Here is a 27,313-nt window from a genome sequence, read left to right as displayed (position 1 = left end):
TTCTTGGGAACACCCAGTCTAATGTTGTTTCAAATGAGCACTTTCCAAGGTTCGTTGCCTTCCAGTGCATGGAAGATCCATTTAGCAGCAAGTGCAATCCCTTGCACTTTAAGATTCTTAAGGCCTAGTCCTCCAATAGCCTTGTCCATACAACAACACTCCCATTTGGCTGAGTGTGCTTTTTTGTGTCCTCTACCATCCTACCACAAGAATTCCCTGATGATCTTCTGCAACTCATTGATTTGATAATTACTAAACATCCACACAAAGGCGTAGTATATACTATAGGATGACAGAATCTTATGACAAACTTGTACTCTCCCAGCAAGTGAGAGGTAGTGTTTATTCCATTTGGTAAGCTTGGTTTCAGTCTTACCCTTAATCCAAAACCACATATCTTTAAGACAAGGAGAGATTGCGAAAGGAATCCCCATGTATCTGACAATTGTGTTAGGTCCTCCCCATTGAAACCCATAGGTGGAAAGCTAGTCTGGTGGCCTCTCAGACCAACTGAGAAAAGTCGATGTGGCTTGGGAAATCTTTGCCCCTGAAGCGTCACAGAACAAGGTGATCTTGGCGGATAAAGCACTCATGTTTTCATTGGATAGCTCAAGGAATAGTGCAATGTCATCTGCAAACTGAATGTTAATCAATTCAGATTTATCCAAAAGGGAGATCCCTCTAACTTTAGGGGAGAGAGAGTTATCCCTAAGCAAGTAATACAAAGCATCTGAGGCTATTACAAAAAGGGCAGGGCCTAGAGGGAACCCTTGCCTAATAGACCTACTAAGCGATAGAACCATTAACTTCAACCTGGGCATGAGCATCCTTAAGGAGTACCTTAACATATTGGCAAAAAACCTCAGGGAAACCAAAAGCTTTAAGCATCATGGAAATAAAGTTCCATTCAATCCTGTCGTATGCCTTCTCAAAGTCTAGCATAAACATGGCCACCTTTTGATCCGAAAGTCTAGCCCACTCCATAGCCTCCCAACCAGTAATGAGGTTCTCCAGGATGTATCTCCCTTTAATAAAACCGGCCTGTGTGGTACAAATAAACTTAGGTTGGATATTTTCTAGTCTAACAGCAAGCATCTTCGCAAGAATCTTATAGGATACATTAAGTAGTGTAATAGGACGCCAATTTTTTATAAGAGCTTTGTCCCCTTCTTTAGGGATAAGTTTGAAAGGCCTCTATTAATGTCAACACCCAGAGACCCTGTCAAAGTAGCTTCCTTGTAAACCTCAAGCAAGTCATCCGCAATCCAGCTAATGTTAGCCTTATAGAATTCAATGGTAAGCCCAACCAGCCCAGGGGCCTTATCATTATGCAAAGAGTTGATGGCTCTTATGATCTCCTCAACCAAAAATGGTCTACTAAGAGTCTGGCCTTCTTCAAGTGACAGAATCTTGGGGACAAGAGACCAACACTTGTCTCTAGCAAGCATGGATGCAGGAGAATCTTCTAAGGAGAAAACTAGCTTGTAGAAGTTAAGGAATTCTGCCATGATATCTTCTTCTTCAGAGACTTCCCTGTCTTCCACCCAAAGCTTGTCTATCTTCTCCTTGATCTGCTTCTGCTTCAGCAGGTTGAAGAAGAACTTAGACCCTTTATCTCCTTGAGACAACCACTACATCCTAGCCCTAGTCCTGGCTCCAATGGCTCTTACATGTTGCATTTTTCTAATCTTATCTCTAGCCACCACCACCAAGTGAGTAAGATGTGAATTGCTAGGATCTTTTTGAATGTCCTCCTCTGCCTTATGCAGATTAGAGGAGAGGATAAGCTCCACCTGTCTAGCATCCTTGGCCTTCTTCTTGCCAATGGTACTAAGAACCTTCTGCCAACTAGACACCGAGGTGTTTCACCTAGCAATATTAGAGATAGCTTGAGAATTCTAGTTATTGAACAATCTTACAATATGGATAGCAGCCAAAGCATCATGATCTTGCAGTAATTTACTGTTAAGAATGAATTTGCCACCACCTATGCTACCAGCCTTGATAGAACTCCTGAAGACAATTTTGGCAAAAATGGGGCGGTGGTCAGATAGGGAAGATGGCCTCACAATCACCGGGCACCCTTTCTGATCTGGGACAAAGGAAAAGGCATCGTTATTGGTCTAGAATTTGTCCAATCTAGAGAAAATCATGTTCCCACCTTTTTGGTAATTGCACCAGGTAAACCAGATTCCCTTGTAAGATTGTTTTAAGCCATCCAAGGGGTCAAAGAGTCTCTTGATACCTTTAAGTCTTTCCCAATGTAACTTCTCTCCCCCTTTCCATTCAACATTGGCTCCCCCTAACTTATCATCCTTGTGTTCAACCATGTTAAAATCTCCCCCCAAGATCCACAGTATATCTGGAAGGGATGCAAGCCATTGCTAGAGGTCGGATCTATCCCTATAATCATTGGGAGCATACACAGTGCAAATCCTGAAGGTGGAATCACCATCCCCAAAGGTGACCCATACAGCCCTATTGCAGGGGGAGACCCCTGAGAAAAGGATAGAGTTTCTCCACTTGGGGTTGATAAGGATAGCAGCCCCCCCTTTGCCTTTCTCATGTTTAGTGCAAAATCTAAGGGCATCTCTCCACACAAAATTAAGATTGATCTCCAATCATGTTAATGCTAACTGGTATTCAGATCTATCCCCTACTCAATGGGGCAAAATGTTTAAGGCTCTTTGGAGCTCTCCTTTGGCCCCTAAAAAGAAAACGTTTAGATGGTTGTTAATGCTTGATAAACTGCCTATCAGATTTGACTATAATAAAGATGATCTTTGTAATATTTGTAAAGTGAAGGACTCCATCAAGCATATCTTCTTTGATTGTATTATTGCTAAGGAAGTTTGGCTTATTTTTGGGCTGATTTTACCAATGCATATTAACATACTTGATGTTGTTATTGGATTTATTAAAGGCATTAAGAAAGACACTAATCTTTTTTGGAATTTGTTATCTTGTGAAATACTTTGGTATCTATGGAGATTAGAAATCTTCTCAACAATCTTCTTGCCAAATACCAAGCATGCCAATACAATGATAGTTGTTTCTCCGATGCTTATTTGGTATTCAGGGAGATAATAAGCATCCCTATCTTCTCAACAATCTTCTTGCCAAATAAATTGTGCCAAGAAACAACTATCATTGTATTGGCATGCTTGTCTCTGATGTCCTTGAAGGCATCGCACTCCATAGTAAAGTGTTTTCCTAATTCCATTGCCATGGTGTTGCAAAAAAAAAACACTCTTTTGTCCCATGCTTCTTTAGGTCTTGTCCACTTCCTTGTTTCACATCGAAGTTGATGAGAGTTGGTTCTTAATTGAGCAATAAAAATCTTGGCTTTCCATAGAATATTGGCTACTATGTGTGCTTTTTGTTGATGATCACACATAGCGTTGAAACTCTTCAAAATAATACTTTGTTTTTCTCCCTGGTACTTTAGCCCATATATGAATGTGGAACGTATGTTAAAAAATCTTTTATCTCTTTGTTATTCATGGGGAAAGCATTCAAGTAAATCTTCCATTTAGTCATTCATTTGCTATTTTGCTTCATCCATGTCTTTTTTCTTTTTCTCACAATGTCATTGAAAACAAACTTTGCCATCTCCTAACTTCCATTTGTTCAATTCTTTTTAAATATCTTATGAGATGCACCATAGCAATTGCTTCAATCGGATCTACCCCCATTTCAATCAATATAATCTCATAAGGAACTAAGCCATTTATTTTGAATTTTCTTGAGATTGGACACTTTTGAACTTCTTCAATGTGTTTCCACTTTGAGTCTAAGGTGCTACAAGCCCGAAATTCACACTCGTAGAGCACCACAAAAAGCCCAAAAATATTTGAATGAACTTCCAAACCCATAACTCTGTCTCTCTACATCTATTTTGGAGAGAAAATAAGTCTTTCCAACCTCCTGAAGTTCTCTTCTCTGTACAGTCCTCCCAACTAGGTTTGTTCTTGAAGTCAATCCAAAGGTATGTGTGATGTCCCCATTTTCAATAACTTCAGCACTACAGTTTGCTCCGACTTTCTCAGTGATCATTGGTCGTAAAAGAGAGGATGTTTGATGTAGTCAATGAGTTTAAATGGTCTAGAAGACACTTATGACACTTTCTGAAGTGATTACCAACTTTTGGTGTGTTCTCCAAGATTCTTGGAAAGAGCATCTATTTATAGTAAGTCACCTAATTGACCCCGATTTTCATTATTAATCATTGATATCATTCCAATGCAATCAGATTTCGATTCCGATGCTTTCCGACAATTTCTGCAACTTGAGTGTATTATTGACTTTAACATAATTGTTTTTATTACTAGTGTTAGATCTCACTAGAAAGAGGATAAAAAGTTTTAAATCATGGACGTATAATATTGGGACCTCATGTATCAAATATTATCATAATGTTAACAAAAGGTTTTTTGGAGCCAAAATGGAGCTTTTAATTAAAAATTGATTTTAAGGAGTCTTTTGGAAAATTTGGCAGGAAAAGTATATAAGGAGAGAGTTCATTTGGTATTATGTAGATTATTTGATTTCTCTTTGGTGAAACCCTTGTGGTTCTATGAGATGGAACTTGGTTCATCTCAGCTTCTCTAAGGATGAAAACCCTCTCGGAGAAGATTAATCACAGTGGTGAATGATCCTAGGTAATACGGTGAAACTCTTTCAAAGCTATAGCTTGTGTAGCGGGAATCTTTACTATTATGGTAAGTTTTGGAGATTTTGAAGAATTCTACAAGTAGGGTTAAATGCCATGAATTATTAAACTATGAATGCAAGGGGATAGGCGTGGAATTTTGTTAGTCTTTCCTAGAAATGCAATGCCAATGTGAAAAAGACTTTCACCTAAAGGCAATCTTTGATTAACCAAACACCAAATAAAATAAGTAATTTTAGACTCACATATAGAATGTCGAATCCTTTGAAGCTATTAGAACTAAGCCCAAAGAACGAACCAATGGCAGCTGAGCTTACAAAGATTTAAAGAAATAGGGCTAAGAACCTTATATTAGCAATCCCAAGTGCAATTGTCACTAGCAATGTCAATATTTTATTGTCAATCTTTCCACCAAGCAAGTGGTGGTTACAAACCTAGTTTATGAAGCATGACATCAAGAAAAATCTCATGCATGCATAAAATAAATGGAAAGTTTAAATTAGAAATCTTGAAATTTTGCTGATATATTAACCATCAGATCCAATCTCTAGAAGAGACCAAATCTCTAATAGTATGGATAGAGAGTGCTATGATGCTTGTCATTTCAGCCAAAGGCAAGATAGAATTATTAACAATAGCGGGCCACCATAGATTGTGGTTGTTTCTTGAAAGAAAGACATGTTCTAAAACCATCCATTTCCCACTTGAATAGTGTAACCACCTCAAAGGCCTTCCCAATAATGTAAGAAACGAGATGTGCTGCCAAGTGGCCCTAGCCCATTCCATGTCATCCTAGATGGAAATGTTTGTCCAAGATGTATTGACTCTTAACAAATCTAGTTTCTCAAGTATTGCATTTGTGTGAAGTAGATTATGAACATGAAGGATAAGATCTTTGGCCAAAATAGTATAAGATACTGTTGTAATGTTTACACACATTGCCCCATTGCAAATGGGGACCCCCACCTTTTTGCTTGGTAGCATTGCTGTCTTAGCTTAGTCATCTAGCTTGGCAATAATTTCAGGCCTTTAACCTTGTGCTTGTGAGGAGATGCAGTGCCTATGTTGTCAAGATGTGATCCAGTCAGGCAGTCTAGCAGCATTCAGTCTCCCTCTAGACTAATTTGGAGTCGTTGCAGCTCTAAGTGCTCAAGTGATAAGTGAGAATCAAATGATAGATGAGAATCATGGTGGTCTTTGGATGATGCTTCACAATGTGACCTTCAGGTCAGGTTAAGGTATGAGTCTTAGGTGTGATGAGCAGTCAGGCAAGCGAGTAGACTTCCTCAGGTTAGACCATGGAAGCGAGGAACGATCAAGAGGTACTGAGAAATCAATTGAAGGAGGATAATTTCCCTCACCCTCCAAAATCCACGGCATAACTCAAGAATCTTCCCTCATCTCTCAAAATCCATGACAATGACCAATTTTCCATTAACTTGGCAATGGAAAGTGCATCATCATGATGCTTGATCAGGCAAATGGCTAAATTTAATGAAGGTAATGAAGGTGATTAAGGCAATCAACTATTTGGAGAATTCATAAACAAATTCCTTTACCCCTCCAAATCCATGGCCATGCTAGCAAAATTCATTTACCTCTCCAAATCCACGGCCATGCTAGCAAAATCATTTACCCCTCCAAATCCCTGGCCATGATAGAATTTTTCCTTTACCTCATCAAAACCCCAGCCATGATGAATTTTTTCCCTTGCATGTCAAAATCCTCGGCCATCCTAAGCAAATTCCCTCACCCCCTCAAATACCTGTCCATCATGACATCTTTCCTTTACATGTCAAAATCCATGGCAATCAGCATTTTTTCCTTAGCTTGCTAAGATGCATGACCTCTTGGTGAAGGGCAGCAATTTGTCTATCACTTGGTAGAAACCCCAATCATACCTGTAATCAGTAAAATCAGACATGATATCAGAACTGAGAACATTTTCCAAGTGAAAAACAGTCATTTCCAGATCTAAGTTAAGGTTTGAAAGCATGATTTAGGACAGTAAGGAGCACTTTATTTACATAGTTCTTGATTTATATTCATGCTCTTTTCAGGTTGAAGCCAGAAGTAAATCATATAAAACGGAGCATGTGAGGATGCTACAGAAATGAAGGGATCGAGGAGATCAATCACATGGAGAGATCACACTTGAAACATCAAAGAAGACAACAATGTAATGAGAAGGAATTCAAGTATGAAAAGAAGATCCAAGAAAGAAGGAATGATGGTGAATCAAAGAAATAGAACACCTCAACGTAGCAAGTGGAATATGTCAACATCAAGTTTTGATGCAAGGATGGAGGACTTAGGGCATTACAACACAAGGATTGCAATCATCATGAGAGAGACTCCAATAATGCAAAGAGTTGCTTAACAATGAGGGATTCCATAGAGACATCAAGACATACAAAGACAAGCATGGATGAAGGACTCTACAGTGCAATGAAGAATAGTTCAACCACATAGCAGATCAAGTTACACAAAGCAGAAAAATCTAGAACTAAGACATGAAAAGATGCTAAAGCAATCTTGAATTTCCTCCAGAAATCCAAGAATCATTTTCAATACATGAAGTATTCAAGTTAGAGCTACAAGGAGGGGATCATGATCAAGCCCATTGTGAACAAAGGAAGATCGACCAAAGTTACATGCTACATTAAGGGAGTTCTACACCAAGCATCGACATCATAAGGACAAGATCAAGTATCATCAAGAAGAAAACGGGTTACACTTACACCTTGCATTTTCAACGTCGCAATACAAAGGAGAGAACTAGTTCAAGATTCCCAAACATGATGAGATGAAAAACAAAATGAAGGAATGCATCTCCAGAGCAAATAGTTTCAGAAGAGTTAATCAAAGCTAGAAGATGATGTAATTTGGGAATATCTCCCACCATCATCACATCAAGCACTTGGAACTGTTGAGTATCAAGAGATATTACCCGAATTACAAACACTTGTGATGAGTTACAAGGAGTAAGAAGCTAAGGTGGTGCCTAGTCATCTTCAACCCAATCACATCATTCTAAGTAAGGAATCCAAATTCAAAGCACTTGACTCATCCAACAAGGAGGATAACTACAACATGTGGAGGCACAAAGTTCAATGTACCTAACCTTGTCATTCATTGGTCAGCGTTCAATGAAGGACATGTGTCCTATTTAATGTAATTTTATCATTGGTCAAGCATTAAATGTTATATAATGGGTGTCACAAACCCTAATTAGGGTTTCTATCTTTCAATCTTGGCCATTGATTTGGATTTCATCCAAGTCATTCAATTGTATTGAGAGCACTATATAAGGCTCCACTCTCTCATTTGTAAGGGGTTAATAGACAATAGTGAATAATTAGAAGTAGAGTAGAACAGAAGGAAGAAATTGTTGCCAAGCTTGTAAATAAACATCCTTTTCATTGAATTCATGGTGGATAGTGGTGTTTCTTCTACATATTGTAAGGTTTCTTGTTATATCCTCATGTTAGATGAATTTCATTGATTGTGATGGAGTAATCTGTGGATATTGATAATTCCTTGGTTCATACTATTTGTGGTTGGATGATTTTCAATTGCAATGCATAGTTAGCATGAACATTAAAGAGTGCTATGTTCAATTGTGGATATGTTCGTTCAAGTTGCACCAGTGTATTGGATATTTGGATAAATGATTCATGATATGAAAACCTTTAAATTCCCTTGGAAGATTGCATCGTTTTTGTGTAGTTGTTGACAACATGGCAAAGAAAAGCTCAGTTTAAGGAATGTGTCCATCCTAGCATGATACGGTGCTATCATTGATCTTAGGAGTAGATTAGATTTCTCTAAACCTTCAATATTTTTATAATTTTTCAAGTCAATTAGATGTCAAGTTCCAGCCGCATTCGAGCAAGATTGCAAGAATAAACGTAACCCTTGTGATTCTAGTAATATCACATCTGACCATTGAGCTTATCTACACGTCAAAACCTAACATTTAGAACCTTGGAGTCACCTCACGTGATCACTTAGTTCAGAATTTGAGGAGATTTTGTTGAAGAGAGGATAAGATACCTTGGTATTTTATTCTGTGTATGAAATGCATAAAAACACATCAACAAATAAATTCAATAGGGTTAAAGGCCTCCAACTATAAATGAGTTCAAGATTGCTAGCTTCGCGAATGAACTTGATATTGTCTTTGTTAATGATAGTTCCCAAAGATTCATTTTGAAGCACTTGTAAAACCAAGGAAGATCGAAGCCCGCAAACTGCCAAGTGGCTTAAAGAACTCTCACCAGAAGCCACAAAGGCCAATGGCTTTATCATTGGTCATTTGTTTTAAGTGTCAAGTGAAGCTTCTAGAGAGTGAATAGTGCATCACAAAGCTTTTGAGAAATGAGATGGAGCTTACAAGGAATGAAATTGAGGCATCCTTGCAAGTCATAGGCACACTTTTCAAAGCCCTCTTGTGCTTGAAACAAAGACCTAGAAAATCCTTGGATATCTCAAGGAGTTTATGAAGATACCTATGGGAACAATTGATGGGTTGATGGCTTTAAAGTATTACTCAGCATGCTTGAGGCACAAAGAATTGAGAAATTCCTTAGTGTCCTTGTCACCAACTTTGAGCTAAAGCAAGTGAGATCAAGTCTAAGCATGCATTATGGCTCTCAATAATTTAATGCTTGTGCTTATTTTGCACAATGAGCAATTGAACTTGGGTATCAAAGGGATTTCTCTCAAATTGGGAAGCTTACAAAAGAGCCAAGAGGAGCTCCTTGAGAGTGAGAAGAAAATCACAAAGGTTTTATATAAAGCAATTGAGCTTAAAAGGAATCACATCAAGAAATTCCTATAAGGAATTGGCATGCTTTCCAAAGTGTTCTTGGGGTTAAAACACAAATTTTTAATTATTCAAAAATCCTTGGATATCATAAGAAACATAGTACTATGTGCATGAGAGAGTTGATGTCTTTAATCTATTCCTTGGCATGCTTGAGGTGAAAATACTTAAAGGATTCCTTAGTGGTCTTGTCACTGTTGTGACCATTTCACACATCGCCCCATCGCAAATGGGGACCCCCTCTTTTTGCTTGTTTTTTGCTCGTTGTTCGCCTTCGTTTTTAGGATTTTGTTAGTCGGTTAGTTGTCTGGATTTAGGGTCAAGCCTTAGGGTTTTTATTTTTGTCTTTTCAGGCCAAAATCCAGTCGTTTTTGAGAGCTTTTGAGCTTCCTTTTCTAGGATGCAAATTTTGAATGCAATGAATTCGCCAGAATGGTCTAATGTTCAATTGGAATGTTGATGCAGAGCTTAAATTTGTCTAAGTGTTGAGAGAAGTGTGAATTTTTGTCCGATTGAATATTTTGACTAAATTTTGACTTTTTTTGATCTTTGATCCTGGGCATTGGAAATGATTTGTTTTTGCCTTGTGAAGTGTTAAATTGTGAAAAATCATGTTATTTTGGCCTGTAGGAGCAAAATCGCTCCTGTCCCTCAGTGAAGGACGGGAGCTCTTTTCCAAATATCTCATTATTCCTGCAGAGTCCAGACAAATTTCGAATTGTAAGTGATGAAGAACGGCGAGATCTTTCCATTGAATATAAATTGAAGATTTTTCATGAGCACAGAAATGCCTCTAGGAGGAAAATCGCTCCTGTCCCTCAGTGAAGGACCAGAGCTACAAATCAAATTTTGCCTTGTCCTTGCGAGATTTCGTTGACTTGATGATTTGAAGACGTCCAAAGGGAGATGCTTTACCAAATGAATATAATTTGAAGTGCTAACACAAAGGAAAATGGTCCAGAATGCAGAGATCGCTCCTGTCCCTCAGGAAGGGACCAGGGCGAAGTACCTTATAGCTCCCGTCCCTCCCCCAGGGACCAGAGCGATATCCTTCATTAGGCAAAATCCAGGCAAAAACCAAGGCAAGTTTACGTTCAAAAGCAAGAGAAAGCATGAGATGAACTCATTGAATACAAATTGAAGATTTTAAAACGTCCACAAGGGTCCCAAAATGTCCAGTTCGCTCCTGTCCCTCAGGAAGGGACCAGAGCGATTTTTGGTATAAATGATTTTCTTGCCAACTTACAAACGATGTCAAGGCATGGATGAATGGAGTAGAGCATGACGAGTCCGTTGAATATAAATTTGGAACCTGACAAAGTAAAATGAAGGCTACAAGAGATGGATCGCTCCTGTCCCTCTCCAAGGGACCAGGGCGATATAGTGAATATATTGCTTTTCACTCAAGTTTGAAATCGATCTAAGTCAAGGAACGAGGGTGGCAAGGACATTTCAAGACATCTTCATCGAGCATAAGCACTTAAAGGTCATCACAATGAAGAGATTTACACTCTAAGACCCAGATCGCTCCTGTCCCTCAGGAAGGGACCAGAGCGATATCTCTATAATGGCGTACATTTCAAAAGGCAATCAAGTTTCGAGCAACCAAGAGGGTCGAAAGGACATCATTTCACGTAATGAAGATGATTGCAAGTTGGTACAAACAAGAACAAGCACATAATGATGAACTTCGCTCCTGTCCCTCAGGAAGGGACCAGAGCGATGTTGGATATATTGGCCACTTCATGCAAGATTTACGTAAGGTCAAAGTTTTGCGAGATTGTAGAAGGTCCATGGTATGATAGGAAGGTGATGCATGAGGATTTCAAACGTAAAATAATCATCAAAATGGACATAGGGACCATATCGCTCCTGTCCCTCTCCAAGGGACCAGGGCGATTTGCTTTGGACTCTCAATTTTGTTTCAAATGCGTGCTAAGTTAAGACTTCACAAGATCATACAAGGTCCAAGGCGTTCTTTGAAGATCACATGCAAGAGTCTTGAACGTCCAAACATCGTCAAACATGCTAAAAGGCTCACATCGCTCCTGTCCTTTGGACAAGGACCAGGGCGATGAACATCAAATGCACTCATATTCCTTCAAAGACGAGGCAAGGCGAGGATAGACAAGGTAAGGGACGGCGTTTGGAAGACATCACAACGAGGATCGAAGTTAGAAGTTGCCAAGATTAAAGAGAAAGACATGGATCGCTCCTATCCCTCTCCAAGGGACAAGGGCGATGATCCCTCTAAATGTCCCAACACTTCATGAAAACAAATGGAACAAGCGTAGAAGAAATGAGCAAGGATGATATTCGCTTCACAATGAAAGATCGAAGATCAAGGATGCATATTGAACGTGAAAACATGGAGATCGCTCCTGTCCTTTGGACAAGGACCAGGGCGATGAACACCCAAAGGCACTTAAGCACACATGCAAGACGATCTAATTCGAAGGACCCATCAAAGTGATCGATATTGAACGTGGAAAGGAAGGAGATGAACGTTGAAAACATGACAAAATCGTGGATCGCTCCTGTCCCTCTCCAAGGGACCAGGGCGATGAGGTACGTCCCTTTCATTTTCATAATTTTGGCGCCAAATAAACAATTCAAATTTTCCTTAAATGCTAAGTTCGATAAAATTGAAAATCTAATTTAATTAGCATTTAATATGGCGTTAGACATTTATTAATTATTTTGCCTTTATTAAAGATCGAAATTTACAAATTAAAAAACGTAAGGCATTTAATAATTAATTAATTAATTCATAAAAATCGCATGGAGCGCTTGATTTAAGGGAGGTCGGCCTTCTTATTTTATTTAAAAATCATTCAAAATTGCTATATTTTATCAAGTCGGCCTTGAGGGTAAGTTGCAATACAAGCGCTATATATGGAGGGTGAGAATTATTATTTTCACATCATTATTTTTGCTTATCCTACATGCGAATTGAGGAAGAGGAAGGAAGTGCGAAGTGTGCTTGAGGGGGTGCGATTTCCATTCAATCCAAAGGTGGCGTTAATGCATCAAAGGTGGTGCGATATTTGAAGACCTTCATTTGAGCGATTTTGATAAGATTTGAAGACCACGCTAAAGGTGAAATTGAAGATCACGTTGAAGACCAAGGTGGCGAAGTGGATTTTCTTGAGGAGATAACGTTGATGATCATTCGTCCTCAATTTTGCCTAGGCGAATTTTGTCTTTTTGCATTCTAGAGTTAGCTCTCTATTGAGGTATGGCGATTTGATTTTATTGCTTTATTTGTTGATCGTCATATTTTAAATTTTGAAGTTTTGAATTTTGAATCTCTTAGCTCAATCATCGTTGTTTTTTAGGAAATGATAACTCTAGAGACTTATCATGACGTTTCCTAAAACTTCTCTCTCTAATCAACGTTATTCATTGCAAAATCTAGTCCTTATAATGAAATGTTGTGTAGGTATGGCGACCCCGAAGGCGGGAGCATCCACCAGCCGCTCAGCTCTCATGAAAGAAGATCAGAAGACCGAAGAAGTGGAGACCAAGATCGTGTCGAAGTGGAGCAACATTGGAGATACAAACTTGGGGAACTTTAGCACGAAGAAGTTTCGAGAGGTCCCTTATATTGGCAAGCCATCACCTGTCGCCCGGAGAATAATAGAGAGTGGCATCATTAAGGCGGCCGGTTTTCCTCCAGCTATTCAGTGCCACGAGTTGATGATCGAATGTGCCCGACACTATAATCCACAGTCCAGAACGATCGTGTCCAATGAGGGAAACACTTTGGCGTACCTTTCAGAGGAAGCTATAAGTGAAGCTTTCCATCTTCCAGAGCACAGGGACATGATATACAAGAGCATAGAAGGCGCCAGGTCAATGTACGATGATGATCCAGATGCTTGCCTAAGCATAATCAACAAGAACTGGCTACTCAAGAGTCGTCCCCGTCTAAGCAAGGTACCGAACACACCGCACCGGATTGATTTCCAGGAGGAATACAGAGATTTGATTACTATGCTCAACAGAGTTACAGGAGCACCTCATGCCTTCTATTTTGAGAAGTGGATGTTTTACTTCATCCAGGTGATTGTTCAAGGAAAGGGTACGATACATTGGGCTAGGATAATTAGCCATTGCTTCGACGTACAATTGAGGAGACTCAGGGCTACTAAGTCCTTCCACATGAGTTCATACGTCATCTATGCTTTGATCAGGAGTGTTGAGTACGCAGAACTACCTCACAGAGGAGTGATTGGAAGAGGACCCGGTGAGGTCAGAGCTTGTGAATCCTATGCCTACTTGCATCATCCGCCAGGGAAAAACTACAAGTTAGTTAATGATACCTTCACGATGAACATCACAAGGACGTTGCAAGGAGGGATTCACAACAGATTATCTCAGGATGCCCAGGAATTCATCAAGAGGTACGGTGCTTGGTTCATTCAGTTTCCCAAATTCACTTACATTAGAGTGCATGGATGTCCTTTACCTCCATACATGTTGCCGAGGTATCCGACAGACAGAATTGTGTTACTTGAGGTAACAAGGCAGTTGGCAGCATATATGAAGGCATTCAGACACAGACATCAGAATGGAGTTCAGGTACCTATTATTTTGGGTAATTCAGTTGAGGTATGTCCTAATGTCTTAGCCATGGATGACGCAGAGAAGGAGTTAGCCTTGTATTCTTTTTCATCTTTTGCTTGGAGAAGTAGCTTTGATCCACATGGACATTTAGAGGAGACGGTCGGTAGAAGATTTAGACATGAGCATCAGATTGAGGATTTTATGATGAACCTCCTAGATGATCTTGAAGTGAAACGGAAAATGCATTCTAGATTGCCTTTGGATTTCATCAGGAAATGCAGGATTTACAGAGTGGCCGACCAAGCTCAGGACAATGGCAGGCACATCCAGTCTTCCTATGATAGAGAAAGCAAAACAATAAGTTTGAATTGGAATGAGCCTGAGGTCGTGGATTTAGATGCTTTGATGGCACCAGTCTTGTCTTGTACTCGCAGATGGGTAGACGTTCAGCATCAGAAGTTGAGAGAACAAGGCATAGCTATGTCTTTTACTTTGGAAGAGAAACCAGCCGAAGGTGGAGCAAGTGTGAGTGAAGGCAATCCTAATCCTAGGAATTCAGGTGAAGGTAGCCTTCGATGTGCCAGTGAGGGCAATCTCCATCCGAGAGGTTCGAAGAGAAAGGAAAGATCAGAAAAGAAAGAGCCTTCCAAGAAAAAGCAAGGTGCCAACAAAGATCAAACACCAGGTACTTCTTCTAGATCAGAGAATAGAACAATTCAAGTAGAAGAATCCATGGAGTCTATGGTACAGAATGACAGACAAGAGGAAGGACAGGCACAGCATGTTTCGTCAGATGGATCTCTCCAAGACTATGAGTTGGATGAAGACAAAGAAGACAATGAAATGACATCTCCTCCCAGACAAGAAGAAATAGTGCATAAAGAGATTCAAGTTCAAGAGACAAGATCAAATATCCCAGATTGGTTGAAGGAAAGATTGACTAAGGTGATCGTCGTAGAGGACGAGGACAGTGCAATTGATTTAGAGAGCCTTGTTGGACGTTCACATGTGATAACAGAGAAGAAGAAGGCTACAAAGATGTCCAAGATGATTCGAGATGAGACTGGATCCAGAAAACTGCAGATAGCTACACCGGCAGCAGACAAATATGAGGGTGAGATCCTAGCAGAGGATTATGATATACAGACTATTGAGTTAGGACCATCCACAGCAGAGCAGACAATGGATGATGCTACCGACACATTTGAGGCATTGAAGGACAAGCTTAGAGAAGAAGTGGAAAAGAATAGAAAGCTTGAGAGAGAGGTCAGTGCATGGAGGACATATTTCAGTCACATCAATGAACCTTTGGGACGTCAGGATCCAGTTAGATCACCAGTGCAGGCATTGCCCCTTCAATCGATCAATGAAGCAGAAAGATTCAGGAACCTGGTCCAGCGTACATGTAGTTGGATGGATAGATCTCATACAATGGCCATAGAGTTTGTTACAAGGATGATGAAGATCATTCATCAAGCTATCCAAGTTCTTGAGATAATCCACAAATTGATGACAACAGTAGCTGCATTTGCCCATACCAAGGACGTTGTCATTCCTGTCTTGAAAGTAATAAGACATACATCCAGAAGAATTTTAGCACAGGAGAGGATCTTGGAAGGTGATTCTCACAGTTTATTTCAGTGGTCAACCTTACTCCATATAAAGAGTGTTCTCTTCGAGGACATCAGTGTTAGATGTGGTCAAGTTGAGGAGGTGATCAATCCGATCCAGGACAGAGTATTTGAGGTACTTCGTACCATTCTTGGCAGAAGGATCGAGGTCGAGACAGATGTGGATATGCAAGAATTTGAGGATAGAATCAAGATCATCTTTCGCAAGGACGCAGATGTTACAGATGAACAGTATGATCAGATGTATGCCACCATGCTCCTGATTGATAGAACGAAGGAACTTGAACCTACTTGGGACGCAGCTCTTCTAGATGCATTCGATCAGGTCATCCACTTTGAAGAGAGTATCAAGAATCTTCCCAAGATTCCAATCACAGAAATCGAAGGAATCGTGACAAAATTCATTGCATATGCTAAGAAAGAGAATTGGAAAGGGAATAAGATTCTAGATGAAAGGTTGTTACAGATGACATGACATCTTATTTCTCATTGGTTGATACCTCCTAGGTTTTTGTGCCGAATTTAATATTTGGCTATGTATTTAATATTGTTCAGTAAAAAGGAGGTCATTTGTAACAAACCCTAATTAGGGTTTAGGTGTCATGATCTTGTCCATTGATTTACTTTCAATCTAGACCTTTCATTGTAACTGGGGATGCTATTTATACCCCCATTTTTCATTTCATTTAATAATAGATAATAGAATAATAGTCAGATAATAGTCAATAGTTGATGTAAGAGAGATTAGAGTTAGAAGCAATTTTATTTTGTAGCAAGATTGAGTCTTGAATAGAGAAATTCAAGCAATTGTTGTACATGATGACTTGGAAATCAATAAAATATTGAAGTTATGGTGTTTTGTTGCAAATTTCTTGAGTTATCTTCATGGTTGTTTGATACACTTGAATCGTGCTCAATCGAAGTAGTTTGTTAATTTGAAAGACTAAGTGTGAGATTTGATATTTGGTAGGATTCGTAATCCAAACCACTAGCTTCTTGCTGATTGTAGGAACGCCATGCGTGGTCGACTGGAGAATACTTTGAGTCCTTAATCTTCAATCATTATTGTGTCTTGGATATGTACCGTCGTCGTAGTGTCCTTGATCTTTGATGCATTGAACACCATTATATTACCTTAGAAGATCGCACTAATGTCAATTGAGTTGTTATCTTATGGCAAAATTGAAGTTGGTTGAGTCTTGCCAAATCTCGTCCATACTAAGTCATTCATAGGGTTAGGCTAGATTAGACCTCTTTAAACCCTATCTTTTTGCTATTTTTTGAAAGTTCCTTTTAGTTTAGTAAAATCTTCGAGCTTTAGAATGCGTAAGACCCCTTGGAGGAAACAGCAAATCACATCATACCACTAAAAAGCTTGTCCACACGTAGAGACCCTACTAAAAGAACCTTGGAGTCTACCTAACTGATCCATTACGCGAATCTTCAGCAGTTAGAGACTATTTTCTCAAGAGAGGATAAGATGCCTATGGGTATTTTATTCTGTGTATGATTGTGTATAAAATACACGTCAACAGTCACCAACTTTGAACCCATACAAGTGAGTTCAGATCTTAGCACCCTTGGCACAATAGCTTTTAATAAGCTTTCAAGAGTTTGTGCTTTAGTCGTACAATGAGCGATTGTGAGTTGGGTATCAAAGGGATTGCTCTCAAATTGGAAAGAGATCCACATAAATTCTTTTCGGGCCATCATTAGGCACATAAACATTGATGCTGCCATTTAAACAGCAATCATTCCCAAGTGTAATCCACACAACACAATGTTTTGCATCCACCTAGAAGGAATTAAATCAAAGAAAAGAAAAATACACAAACCATTGCAGCCATCCTCATGCAAGGTAGAGCGCTATGACCATACCATCTTCAAAACCATATGTAACTGGAAGTTAAAAAGTTTAATTTCTTAAAGAAAATCACATCAAAAGGACCAAGATTTTGACAAGTGGACCTAACAAAGAAATTATGAGAAGCTTTTGTAAGGACGCATACATCTGACTAAACAAATTTCATATGGATAAATTTTAGAATGAAGAGCATTGGTTGGCCATCCTCATTTGTTAGGAGAACATACTTATTGCCTAAAGGAGGATGTTGGTTTGGCGAGAGAATATCACCCAACAAGATAGTTCCCCCAATATCTCCCCTTGATGAATCATCATTGTTTAGTGACAAACTACAAGACTATCTAGAGGGTTAAGCACTCACTAAGAAGTCCAAGCATTAAAAATGACCTTCTGACCACAAAACTTGAGTGGCTTGACTTTAAAAAGGCCCAAATTTTAGGGACATTGCCTGAATTTTATGAACATATTGCTAGGCATTGTCAAAAGTTGTCAGGCCACTTCATTTGATAGTTTCAGAGTTGAAGAACTTATATATCCAAATTACGAATATTTTGAGTAGTGCGAAGCATGAAAAGTAATAAAGATGAATGAAAAAAATCCTACTCTAAAGGTTGAATGTTGTTCTTGTGAGTTGTTAGCAAACAAGTTGTGGATGGGTTTAAGAATTCAATTCTCTTTATTCTCCAATCTATTTAGAAAGTGGTAGCTGTCATGGCATAATTGAGCCTTTCAACTTGTATATTGTATAAAACCTCACTTATTTGTTGTGTATTTTATCTAATTTGAGCATATCAATCCCTATTATATGCTCACCACGGCATGTACCCACATTACATTTATTTCACATCAATAGAGGGACAAAAGAATGTTTTTTTGGAAGGAAAAAATCATTCAAAAACCTATGGAATGGGTAATTACAAAAAGGAGAGGTTCAAGAAAGAAAAAAAATTGTTTGATTATCTATGATAAACTTCGCTGCAAAGTGATTTCTGTAAGTGCACTCAATGTTTGATTTGTGCTCAAAGTTGATCAATTTTGTTAAAAATTTTAACCTTTCCCTCATTGTGTGATTTGAAAGCTTCATTAGCAAGCATGTCACTAAAACAATTATAATTTCTTTTCTGGTCTAAAATTTAAAAGTTTTCATATTTTACTAGAGTCTGATTTTATGCAGAGTTTACTCCATTCTCCCATTCTATAGTTAATTATTGAGCATGTCTTTGTTGAGGGTGACATGGGTTTTTTTTTAAATTTTGTTTGAATGATTTTAATAACCAACACTGAGTTTCCTTTGATATGTAACTGATATATTGCATTCAATTTGACTAATTGGATTCCAGCTCGAAAGGAAAATAGTGCATCCATATTGTCTAAGGAAATCCATGTCTTGCATATTTTGTATAGTTTATAACCCTAACTTCATATTGTTGGCCTATCTTGGGAACACAAATCTCTCCCATCCTCTCCTTCTGCTACTTTGAAGTTGCCAACTGGCTCCATTGATCTACATTCCAGGTTATCTAACTTTGGCCATGGTTCAGCTAACTTTAATTATAGCCCTAGCACCCCAGTTTCTTTGTAGCCAACCACATCTTATGACAAGAACCAAAACCTCCCATATGACTTTCCATATTTGTTTTCTATGGAAAATTCATATTTGATTGAAGGTAAGATTAGGCTATAAAATCTGAGACTATAACAATCAATAGCAGAGAACTAAGAGAGGTGTCATGGAATCAAAACATAATCCCAATATAGAAGGCTAATGTCCAAATGAAAAACAAAACTTATTGCTTCTCATGTGCAACATATCAAAAGATGATGATGATAGATGGGGATAAAAACCTACTCTAAGCTAGCATCATATGTTCCAACCTCTACATCAAGAACTAGAGAGAACCAAATACTCTTGTTGGGATGAAACTTCATGCACAACATGCCTACAAGTAACTAGTCCAGATTTGCAAGTCGAATGATTAACTATGCTTGATTTGTCTTTCTGTGGACACATTTTTCTATATTTTTTGTCTTAATATTTTTAAACGTGCAAGGTCTTATGGGTTAAGGTGCACCAACATGACATTTCTTTCATATTGTTTCCTTGTTAAACTATTGGTATATTAAAACAAGGTAGTTTTACAATCTGTTCATCAAATAAGTTTAAATTTTCTCCTCTATTTAGTTAAAAGGTTGACTTACAGTTCAAGTTGAGATGCAAATTGTGCAACCTTAAGTCGGCATTGGTTAGCTGTGCTGTTAATTTCTTCACCATGATAAAGGTCAGCTGCTCGCTCAAAGAACTCCATAGCCTTTTCGAAATCTTGCTCATTCTCATAAATTTCACCTATATCCTGCAAACACAATTATATCCATTTTTTAAGAAGAGTCACAACCAAGAAAACCTCATAAACATTCAAAAGATAAAGATTTCAGATTTTCAGACTTAAACATAGTAACATGTATGTGGACACCATTGTGTAATGTCTTTAATTCGGACACTTTGAGTCTCCTCCAAGACGTCTTTTCAAGGAAATTACTGGCTGAATAATGTGGTTTTTGGATTGCCCTTCTTGCTCCTTAAATGCAAGATGAAATAATATTATAATTTGACATAGATCAGCTCTATAATTTTATTTATTCTTATTTTTTTGTTTATTTTGAAATGGGTTTATTATTCCTCATTATCAAAAACTAATTCTTATTATTGTTCTCATAGTTGGAAGACTCGCGATTCTATTGGCGGGCCAAGTTGACTCGCAAGCCGAGTCCAAACAAGTCCTGGCACAAGACTCGCAAGTCTGTGCCAAGGACTCACACGAGTCCGACTTAAAGACTCGTGACGCACAAAAACATGCCTAGCAAAAGAGATAAGTACACGTCAAAAAATTATCTAAATCTTTTTTTTTCAAGTCAGTCTCATTCTCTTCATCAGAATATATACATGAAATATAACATTTAGGTTATATTTCATGTATATATTGGCAAGATGTTTGAGAGTGGTTTCAGATCTCTAGGAGTTATAATGCAAATTCTAGGTTCCAAAAGATCTTGTAAATTTTCAGACACAGTCAAATTTCAGTAATCTATAGGCTCCAATTAGCATTCTCTCGCTTTCGCTCTCTCACTCACTTTATCTGCCCCGAATTTTAGACCTATCTATCTCCCTATCACTCTTCCTCTATCCCCTCTCTCTACCACTCTCCATCTCACTCTCTCCTCTCTCCCCCAAGATCTAGACCTATCTCTCTACCCCTCTCTCTCTCACCCTCAAACCCTAGCAAGTGGTGCTACCCTCAACCTAATTTTGGCGAGTTGGAGAAGCCACATCGGACTCCTAGAACTAGACCCTCTAGTTCTATCACTCCCTTGGTTTTCACTAGAGCTGGGAAGAGGAAGATGTAGTCTTCTCTTTAATTTGATCATTGTTGTTTTTCACATTTGGACATATGATTATATGTAATTTTGTAAACATTTATAAACTTATGCTGCTGTTATACATTTTAAAGTTTGAAACTAGAGTATGAATGATGAAATTTCAAATATTGAGTGTTTGGAGATCATATGACGTGTAATATTTCAATTATGGCTCTTATGTTCTCTAAATGCATTAATTTCTTTTCTTTTTTTTTGTAAAACTACGGTTTTTTTTTGCCGAATCCAAGTCTGAGTCCAATTTTTTGGGCTGCCGAGTCCGTGGCGAACCCGAGTTTTTCAACTTTGATTGTTCTTATAGCATTTCTTCTTACTGCTATTATTTTCATTATTGTTATTGCTGTTATTATTGATATTGTCATTATTATTATTAATACAGGATGGGATTAATAATAGAGGAAGGTCAGCCCTATAATTTTATTTAATTTAAAATAGGTTTATTATTCCTAAAAATCAAAAACTAATTCTTATTATTGTTCTGATTTTATTTCTTCTTACAACTATTTCAATTATTGTCATTGTTATGTTGATCATTTAAATTAAGGGTATCCATGAGTTGCCAAGCATCCATCCTCCATCCCTACTAATATTGCTAACGTGCTCTAAGATTTAAAAAGGCTTCTCTAAAGTACATGTTCATCAGTAGTCTTCCCTTACCAGCACTTATGTTTCACCAATGCAAATATTGTGCTTAGTTTTATGATCATGCTCTCTAATTCTCATGTGGATGGATCTACTCATTTATCCAATATATGGACTTCCACTTGAGCACTATATCATGGACACTGCAATATTCATTCTTGGACCAGACCTATCCTTGGCTGAACTTGCTTTTTACAATATTAATCGATAGGAAAGTGGCCTCAATACCTTCTTTACTTAGAATTTTCACTCTTCTGTCTCTAGTTTTCTTTATTTAGGGTAAATACTAAATTGTAATGTTGCAATTATTAGCAATATTGGTTTGTAAGCTTTCGGTCAGTTTTCAAGTTTTCCTATAAGCTTCTAGGTGAGTTGCGGAGAACTCAAATCTTCTTGGAAGATGCAACTTCAGTCTTTCTTGATTTCCGTTGATGGTATTGAGTTCAATTAGCATTATGGATTGTAGTGATGTTTTCATAAGCGGCTTCAAATTCATGGGGTGTTCTCCAAATTTTTTGGAGAGCAAGTCTAATTTTAGTGAGTCACTTGGTTGGTTCCAATCATCATCCTACATCTTCAATATATTGAACAATAAATTAATATTTCACTAATGTTGTTTAATGTTGAGAAATAATAAAAAGACAACTTAGAGTAATAGCTTGTTGGAAAGGTGATGAAGTATTTTAAAAGTTGGACGCCTAAATAAGGGGGTCTTTGCACCTGAAATGTTTTTATCATTTCAAGAAGGTTATTTTTGAGGGAAAAGGGATGATTATTATTTTTTAATTGCAAATTCCTTCCAAAAAACTATAAAAGGAGGTGTAAGGGCTCAAGTCTGGAAATGATAAAGAGTACACATACCAATATGGTGTCGGACTGAACCTGCATGTTCTTCCTTAAATCTCTAGAGGATGAAAACCCTCATTGGATTACTACTTTTGGATTTGGAAAACAATCCTAGCTGGTTTGAATTGGTCCTACTCAGGAATCACCTTTTTTTTTCATTAAGTTTTCAGATTAGGGTTTCAATATGAAGATTTTTTTAGTGTTTTGATATGAAGATTTTAGGTGTTTTTTTTGTGTTGGTGTTTTAGAGATTTTTTGGGAGTTGTTTGAATAGTTTCTTGAAGGGTTCTACGTTGGCCATACCATTTCAGACCTAGATGTATCATATTCAGGACTGGCGGAACCATTTCTTGCAGGGGTTGAGGTTTGAAGATCACCTTCCCTCACTAATACTGCCATTTTGATTCCTTGTTGGCCATATAGGTTTTTCTGGGTGGATATTTCCTGACCACACTTATTGCAAGTTGTACAGGGTACTTGGTGGGTATTGCACAGTGTTCCACGGGGACGCGTCCCCCCCTTTTTGGCCACGTCTCCCCGTAAGAAACGTCTCAGGGACGGGGAACGAGGACGCGACGTCCCCCGCCACCGCCACCCAAGCGCTGTCGGGACGCTGAGACGTCTTCGCGTCTCCCAAGGAGACGTGGAGATGAAAGATCCCAAATGGATCCTTTTGTTCTTGCTGCTGTAAATTCTTAATTAAACATACTATATTTTTGTAATTTTCCAATGATCTTATAGAATAGACAAAAGTTGCAAAAAGGGATTGTTTCTTTTTGGGTTTTGATGTTATAAGTAAAGTAATTGATAAATAGCAACAACTGTGAAATAAAACAGTAAACAATGTTCACATGTAAGAACACTTAAGCAATCTGAAAATACTGCAAATCATACCAGGCAAATAACCTAGTTTTGTATTCAACAAGAATCCATTCATTTATTTGGAGTTGTTCTTAATCTGGACTGATGCCAGATGGAGGAATATTACTGGCAACGAACAAGGAAGACCAAATAAGTTGAATACAACCCTTCAAGCCAACATACAAACAAGGCGTGGTTGCAAAGGAGGCGTGGAAGTTGCTGCAAATCACGTGCCAGCTGAAATAGACTAGCCGCCCTGTTGAAACCCCCAATATGCACGATGAATCTTCAGGACAAGAAGATGTGTCTTCTACCTCTGACAATCTCTGTGCAATCCTGGATAAATCCACTGTCAACTCCTACTGATGGCTACGTCCCAGCAAGCTCAGACCTGGGGTTTGCGTCCCAGACCAAAATCACTCTTCCAGAGCAATTCCCAAATTCACAAGTTTCAAAATGATCAAAGATGCTATCAATTAGGTTTACATCTCCTTATAACTCCTTTCCCTTTGCAAGTCGAGCCCTAAAGAATAATAAAGCTTGCACTTTATAATTAAAGTGACACTTTCCCAATTATGGCGTCAAACTATAGAAAAATATCACTTTATTGCGAATAAATAGCTTCAAGCATCCAAAAAGACTCCGGGAGGTGAGAATCATGTAGCAAAGTTCAAGACCTTTCCAACGAGCTATAACACATAGGCATATCAAACTAGATGAAGCCAAAAACCCCTTATTACTCCGAAATGGCTATATACATAGCCTTAGTTTAATTTATTTAAACGCTAACTTAGGAAATATTTAAATATATTAAAATATTTCCATATATCCAAAAATAGCCCAAAATAACCAACCAAACATGAATCTGACTTTGTCACCTGTTTGTGACTGATGCCAGACAAGATGGGCCAACTAGCAATCCCATCCCTAAAATCTAGGGATGCTCCTAGAAACTAGAAAACACACCCAATCTTCCTAAAACTGAAACCATGGTATGGTCCCGTGGAACCTCAAATATGGAAACTGCCACAATTCCTAAAAAGTAGGGAATCTCTCTAAAAAGTAGGAACCTCTCTCCAAACACCTGTAACTGCTCAAAAGGATCCTGCTCTGCTCCTTTGTCCCCCAAGTGGTCATTCAATCAACTGCCAGTTCTCCCTAAAAAATAGGAGACCTCATCTGAAGGTCCGAAACATCTCACAGAGCCGCTGCAAAGCTCCATGACCCTCAGAATGAGTTCCCTAACCATGTCGTTGACCTACGGGAACTCAAATGGTAGGTCAACCCCTGCTCATCTCATGTCACCTAGAAAAGGGGACATTACAGGAGACGTGGCGACGTCTCCCAAGAGACGTTTGGGCGTCTCCTTGGGAGACGTCTGGGCGTCTCCCCATGTCTCGAGAGACATGCAGACGTCTCTCTAGGGACGGGGAGACGCCCAGACATCTCTCATCACCCACGTCAAAAGCAAACAAAAAAAGCATTTTTTTATAAACATGTGACTTTTGGGGGGGTTAAGGGGTAAGCCTAATTGGACATGGGCCAATAGAAAAATAACACCTGACGCCTTTAGAAAATAGTAAAAGTGACAGCGTTCAGACACCAGAAGTCACAAGGGGCGATGCCCCTTGACCCAACTTGGGGGCGCTGCCCCCAAACCCCCGTTGAAAAATATAGGGGGAAAACGCGTTGATAGAAGTAGGGAAAATTTAACCTCCGAGTCTGATTAGGCTCCATATAACAACACAATTAGCATTGAAGAAACCTTGGTATTTAGATTTAGTATTTCAAATTTCCTATAGTCTCATTTGAAATGTAATTCTTATACTGTAATACTGTCATACATCTTTTCCAAACTAGTTTTTCAAGTACTATATGTATATGTATATCTATATCAGCACCACCACCCCGCCACCCCCCCCCGCCGGCGTCCCCCCACCGTCCCCAAACTGAGGCCCTTGGTCCCCCCATCCCGGAAACGCATCCCCCCGTCCCCAACGCCCGTGGAACACTGGTATTGCATGAGGCATACAAGCTGAAGCACTGAGTTAACTAAGGTTTTTCTTCATCAATAGTGCAGCCTTGACCTTGTTTAACATTTCCATACATTTTCATTAGGAGAAAGTGCAGACTTTTGAGGGTTATGAATATTTTGAGCTAGTCGCCCTTGTTATTTCAGCGTTATATTCAGTGGTGCATGACTGCTAGGTCCTCATTTTCTTGCTATTTGGAGGATGTTGGGAGAAGCTGGGTGTGTGAGGAGCACATTTACACTCCTAGAAGGAGTTTTATTTGGGTTTGGAGAAGTTTTAATGAAGGATTCCACTGTTGTTTCCTTTTAATTGGACCTGCAACCTCATTGTTGAAGTGATGATGAAATTCAGATCCATGTAAGAGTCCTTTTAGGTGCTATTTATGCATTTGATCACTTTGGTGTAGTTTATGATCATTTCCTGAGCTGGTTGGTGCATTTCCAGCACAGTAATAAGTTACAGGCCTGCTCAGAAAATCGATATCAGCAAGATAATTCCCTTTCAGGATATTACCAGCACCTTTCCATCACCATATACAAGGTACTTTGCAGTTGTACTTTGGTGATTATTTCATGCTAGTTGGTGTTGTTTTCAAAGTTGCCTATGCAAATGTTATCACCAAAATTCTATATCACCCATGTAAACTTGTCACAGTCACTTATGACAGCTAAATATCATTATTGGCATGTTTGTGTTGTATTGCATTTTCTCAAAAAAATTATAAAAGAATTGAGGGTGGTTATTACATAAATAACTATAAGCCTTATGTTTATTTATAATCTTGGTCCGCTTCTTTTTCATTTGTTTCTTTCTTTGCATATTGAAATGATTTGTTAGCTTGATTTTCCTTATACCCATTCTCCTCAAGTAACATCATGAGGTAAACTTTCTTCAAAATTAAGTGTCGCTCATCTGAGATCCTTAATGCTCCAGTAGCCAATGTTTTTAACTTTCTAATTTTTTGTGCAAGGTGATGATGTCAATCCACTTTAGGTATAGATTCATGTGTCTTTTTCCCATAAACTTGATGTAAAAAGGATGCTCGTTCTTTTCTACTCAAAAGAACATCCAAAAACAGGATACAGAAATTTTCAAAAAAAATTCCTATTACTAACAAAATATCTTTAAGTTGTAAACATGCTTCACCAATATTACTTTACAAAATAAGGCCCAAGTTCTTCATAAATAAGAAATAATAAAATTATGCCACCAAATTATATCTAGAGATTAAATTATTATAATGGCACACTATATAAAGAGATTACTATAATAGCATACTCTCTAAAGAGAAAACGACAAATAGCACATATATACACGTTCACCGTTTTCGTAGGTGAACATGTATATAGTTGTTTCCAGATATATTTATCAAAAACCCTTCTCGTTACCTTATTATGTTTTGCAGCTGTTGACAATCGTCCAATTTCCATAAAGTGATTAACAGCCAAAATTAAGCATCTCAAAGAATCTGTAAAAACAAAAAGTTGAAAGTAAAAACTCTATTATAAATCCATAATTCACATGAAAACTAATTAATTTTTTAATTCTGAAACCTTACGTTGACTAATTAATTCTTCCCAATCATATCAATGACCTAAATAATATCTCTTCTGTTGCAGAAATCATACATGAGACCAAAAACTTATGGAGTTGTCAAAGATAGATTGAAATTTGAACAGAATACGAAAAAATACCAAAAGAAGCTCAAAACTGTAAATTTATACTACAATCTACAAATTTCTTCCATTGCAGAGAATATACATGAGACACCAAAGTTATACAAATGTCAAAGAAAGATTCAAAATTGACCAGAATTCACAAAATACCAAAACAAACTCAACTGAAGATTTCTACTACAATTTACAAAGTTACAAACAACATTGATGAACAAAAAAAGTTCAAGGAGTTTCTTGCAAAATTTATTTAACTCAAAAG

General features: G+C 38.2%; 1 protein-coding gene across 1 annotated transcript in view; it reads right to left on the bottom strand.

Annotated features, from left to right (window-relative positions):
* Positions 1–27,313, bottom strand: part of LOC131040149 (alpha-soluble NSF attachment protein 2) — a 172,709-nt gene that overhangs the window by 74,063 nt on the left and 71,333 nt on the right. The window contains exons 4-5 of the mRNA XM_057973003.2: positions 26,767–26,846; positions 19,764–19,915 (exon numbers count right to left, since the gene is read on the bottom strand). Coding sequence (XP_057828986.1) covers positions 19,764–19,915; positions 26,767–26,846 — 232 coding nt within the window. The remainder of the gene's footprint in view (positions 1–19,763; positions 19,916–26,766; positions 26,847–27,313) is intronic.

This window comes from Cryptomeria japonica, chromosome 11, assembly GCF_030272615.1.
Source record: "Cryptomeria japonica chromosome 11, Sugi_1.0, whole genome shotgun sequence".
NCBI lineage: Eukaryota > Viridiplantae > Streptophyta > Pinopsida > Cupressales > Cupressaceae > Cryptomeria > Cryptomeria japonica.
The sequence above is the reverse complement of the archived record's forward strand: the minus strand, read 5'-3'. Positions and strand labels throughout refer to the sequence as shown.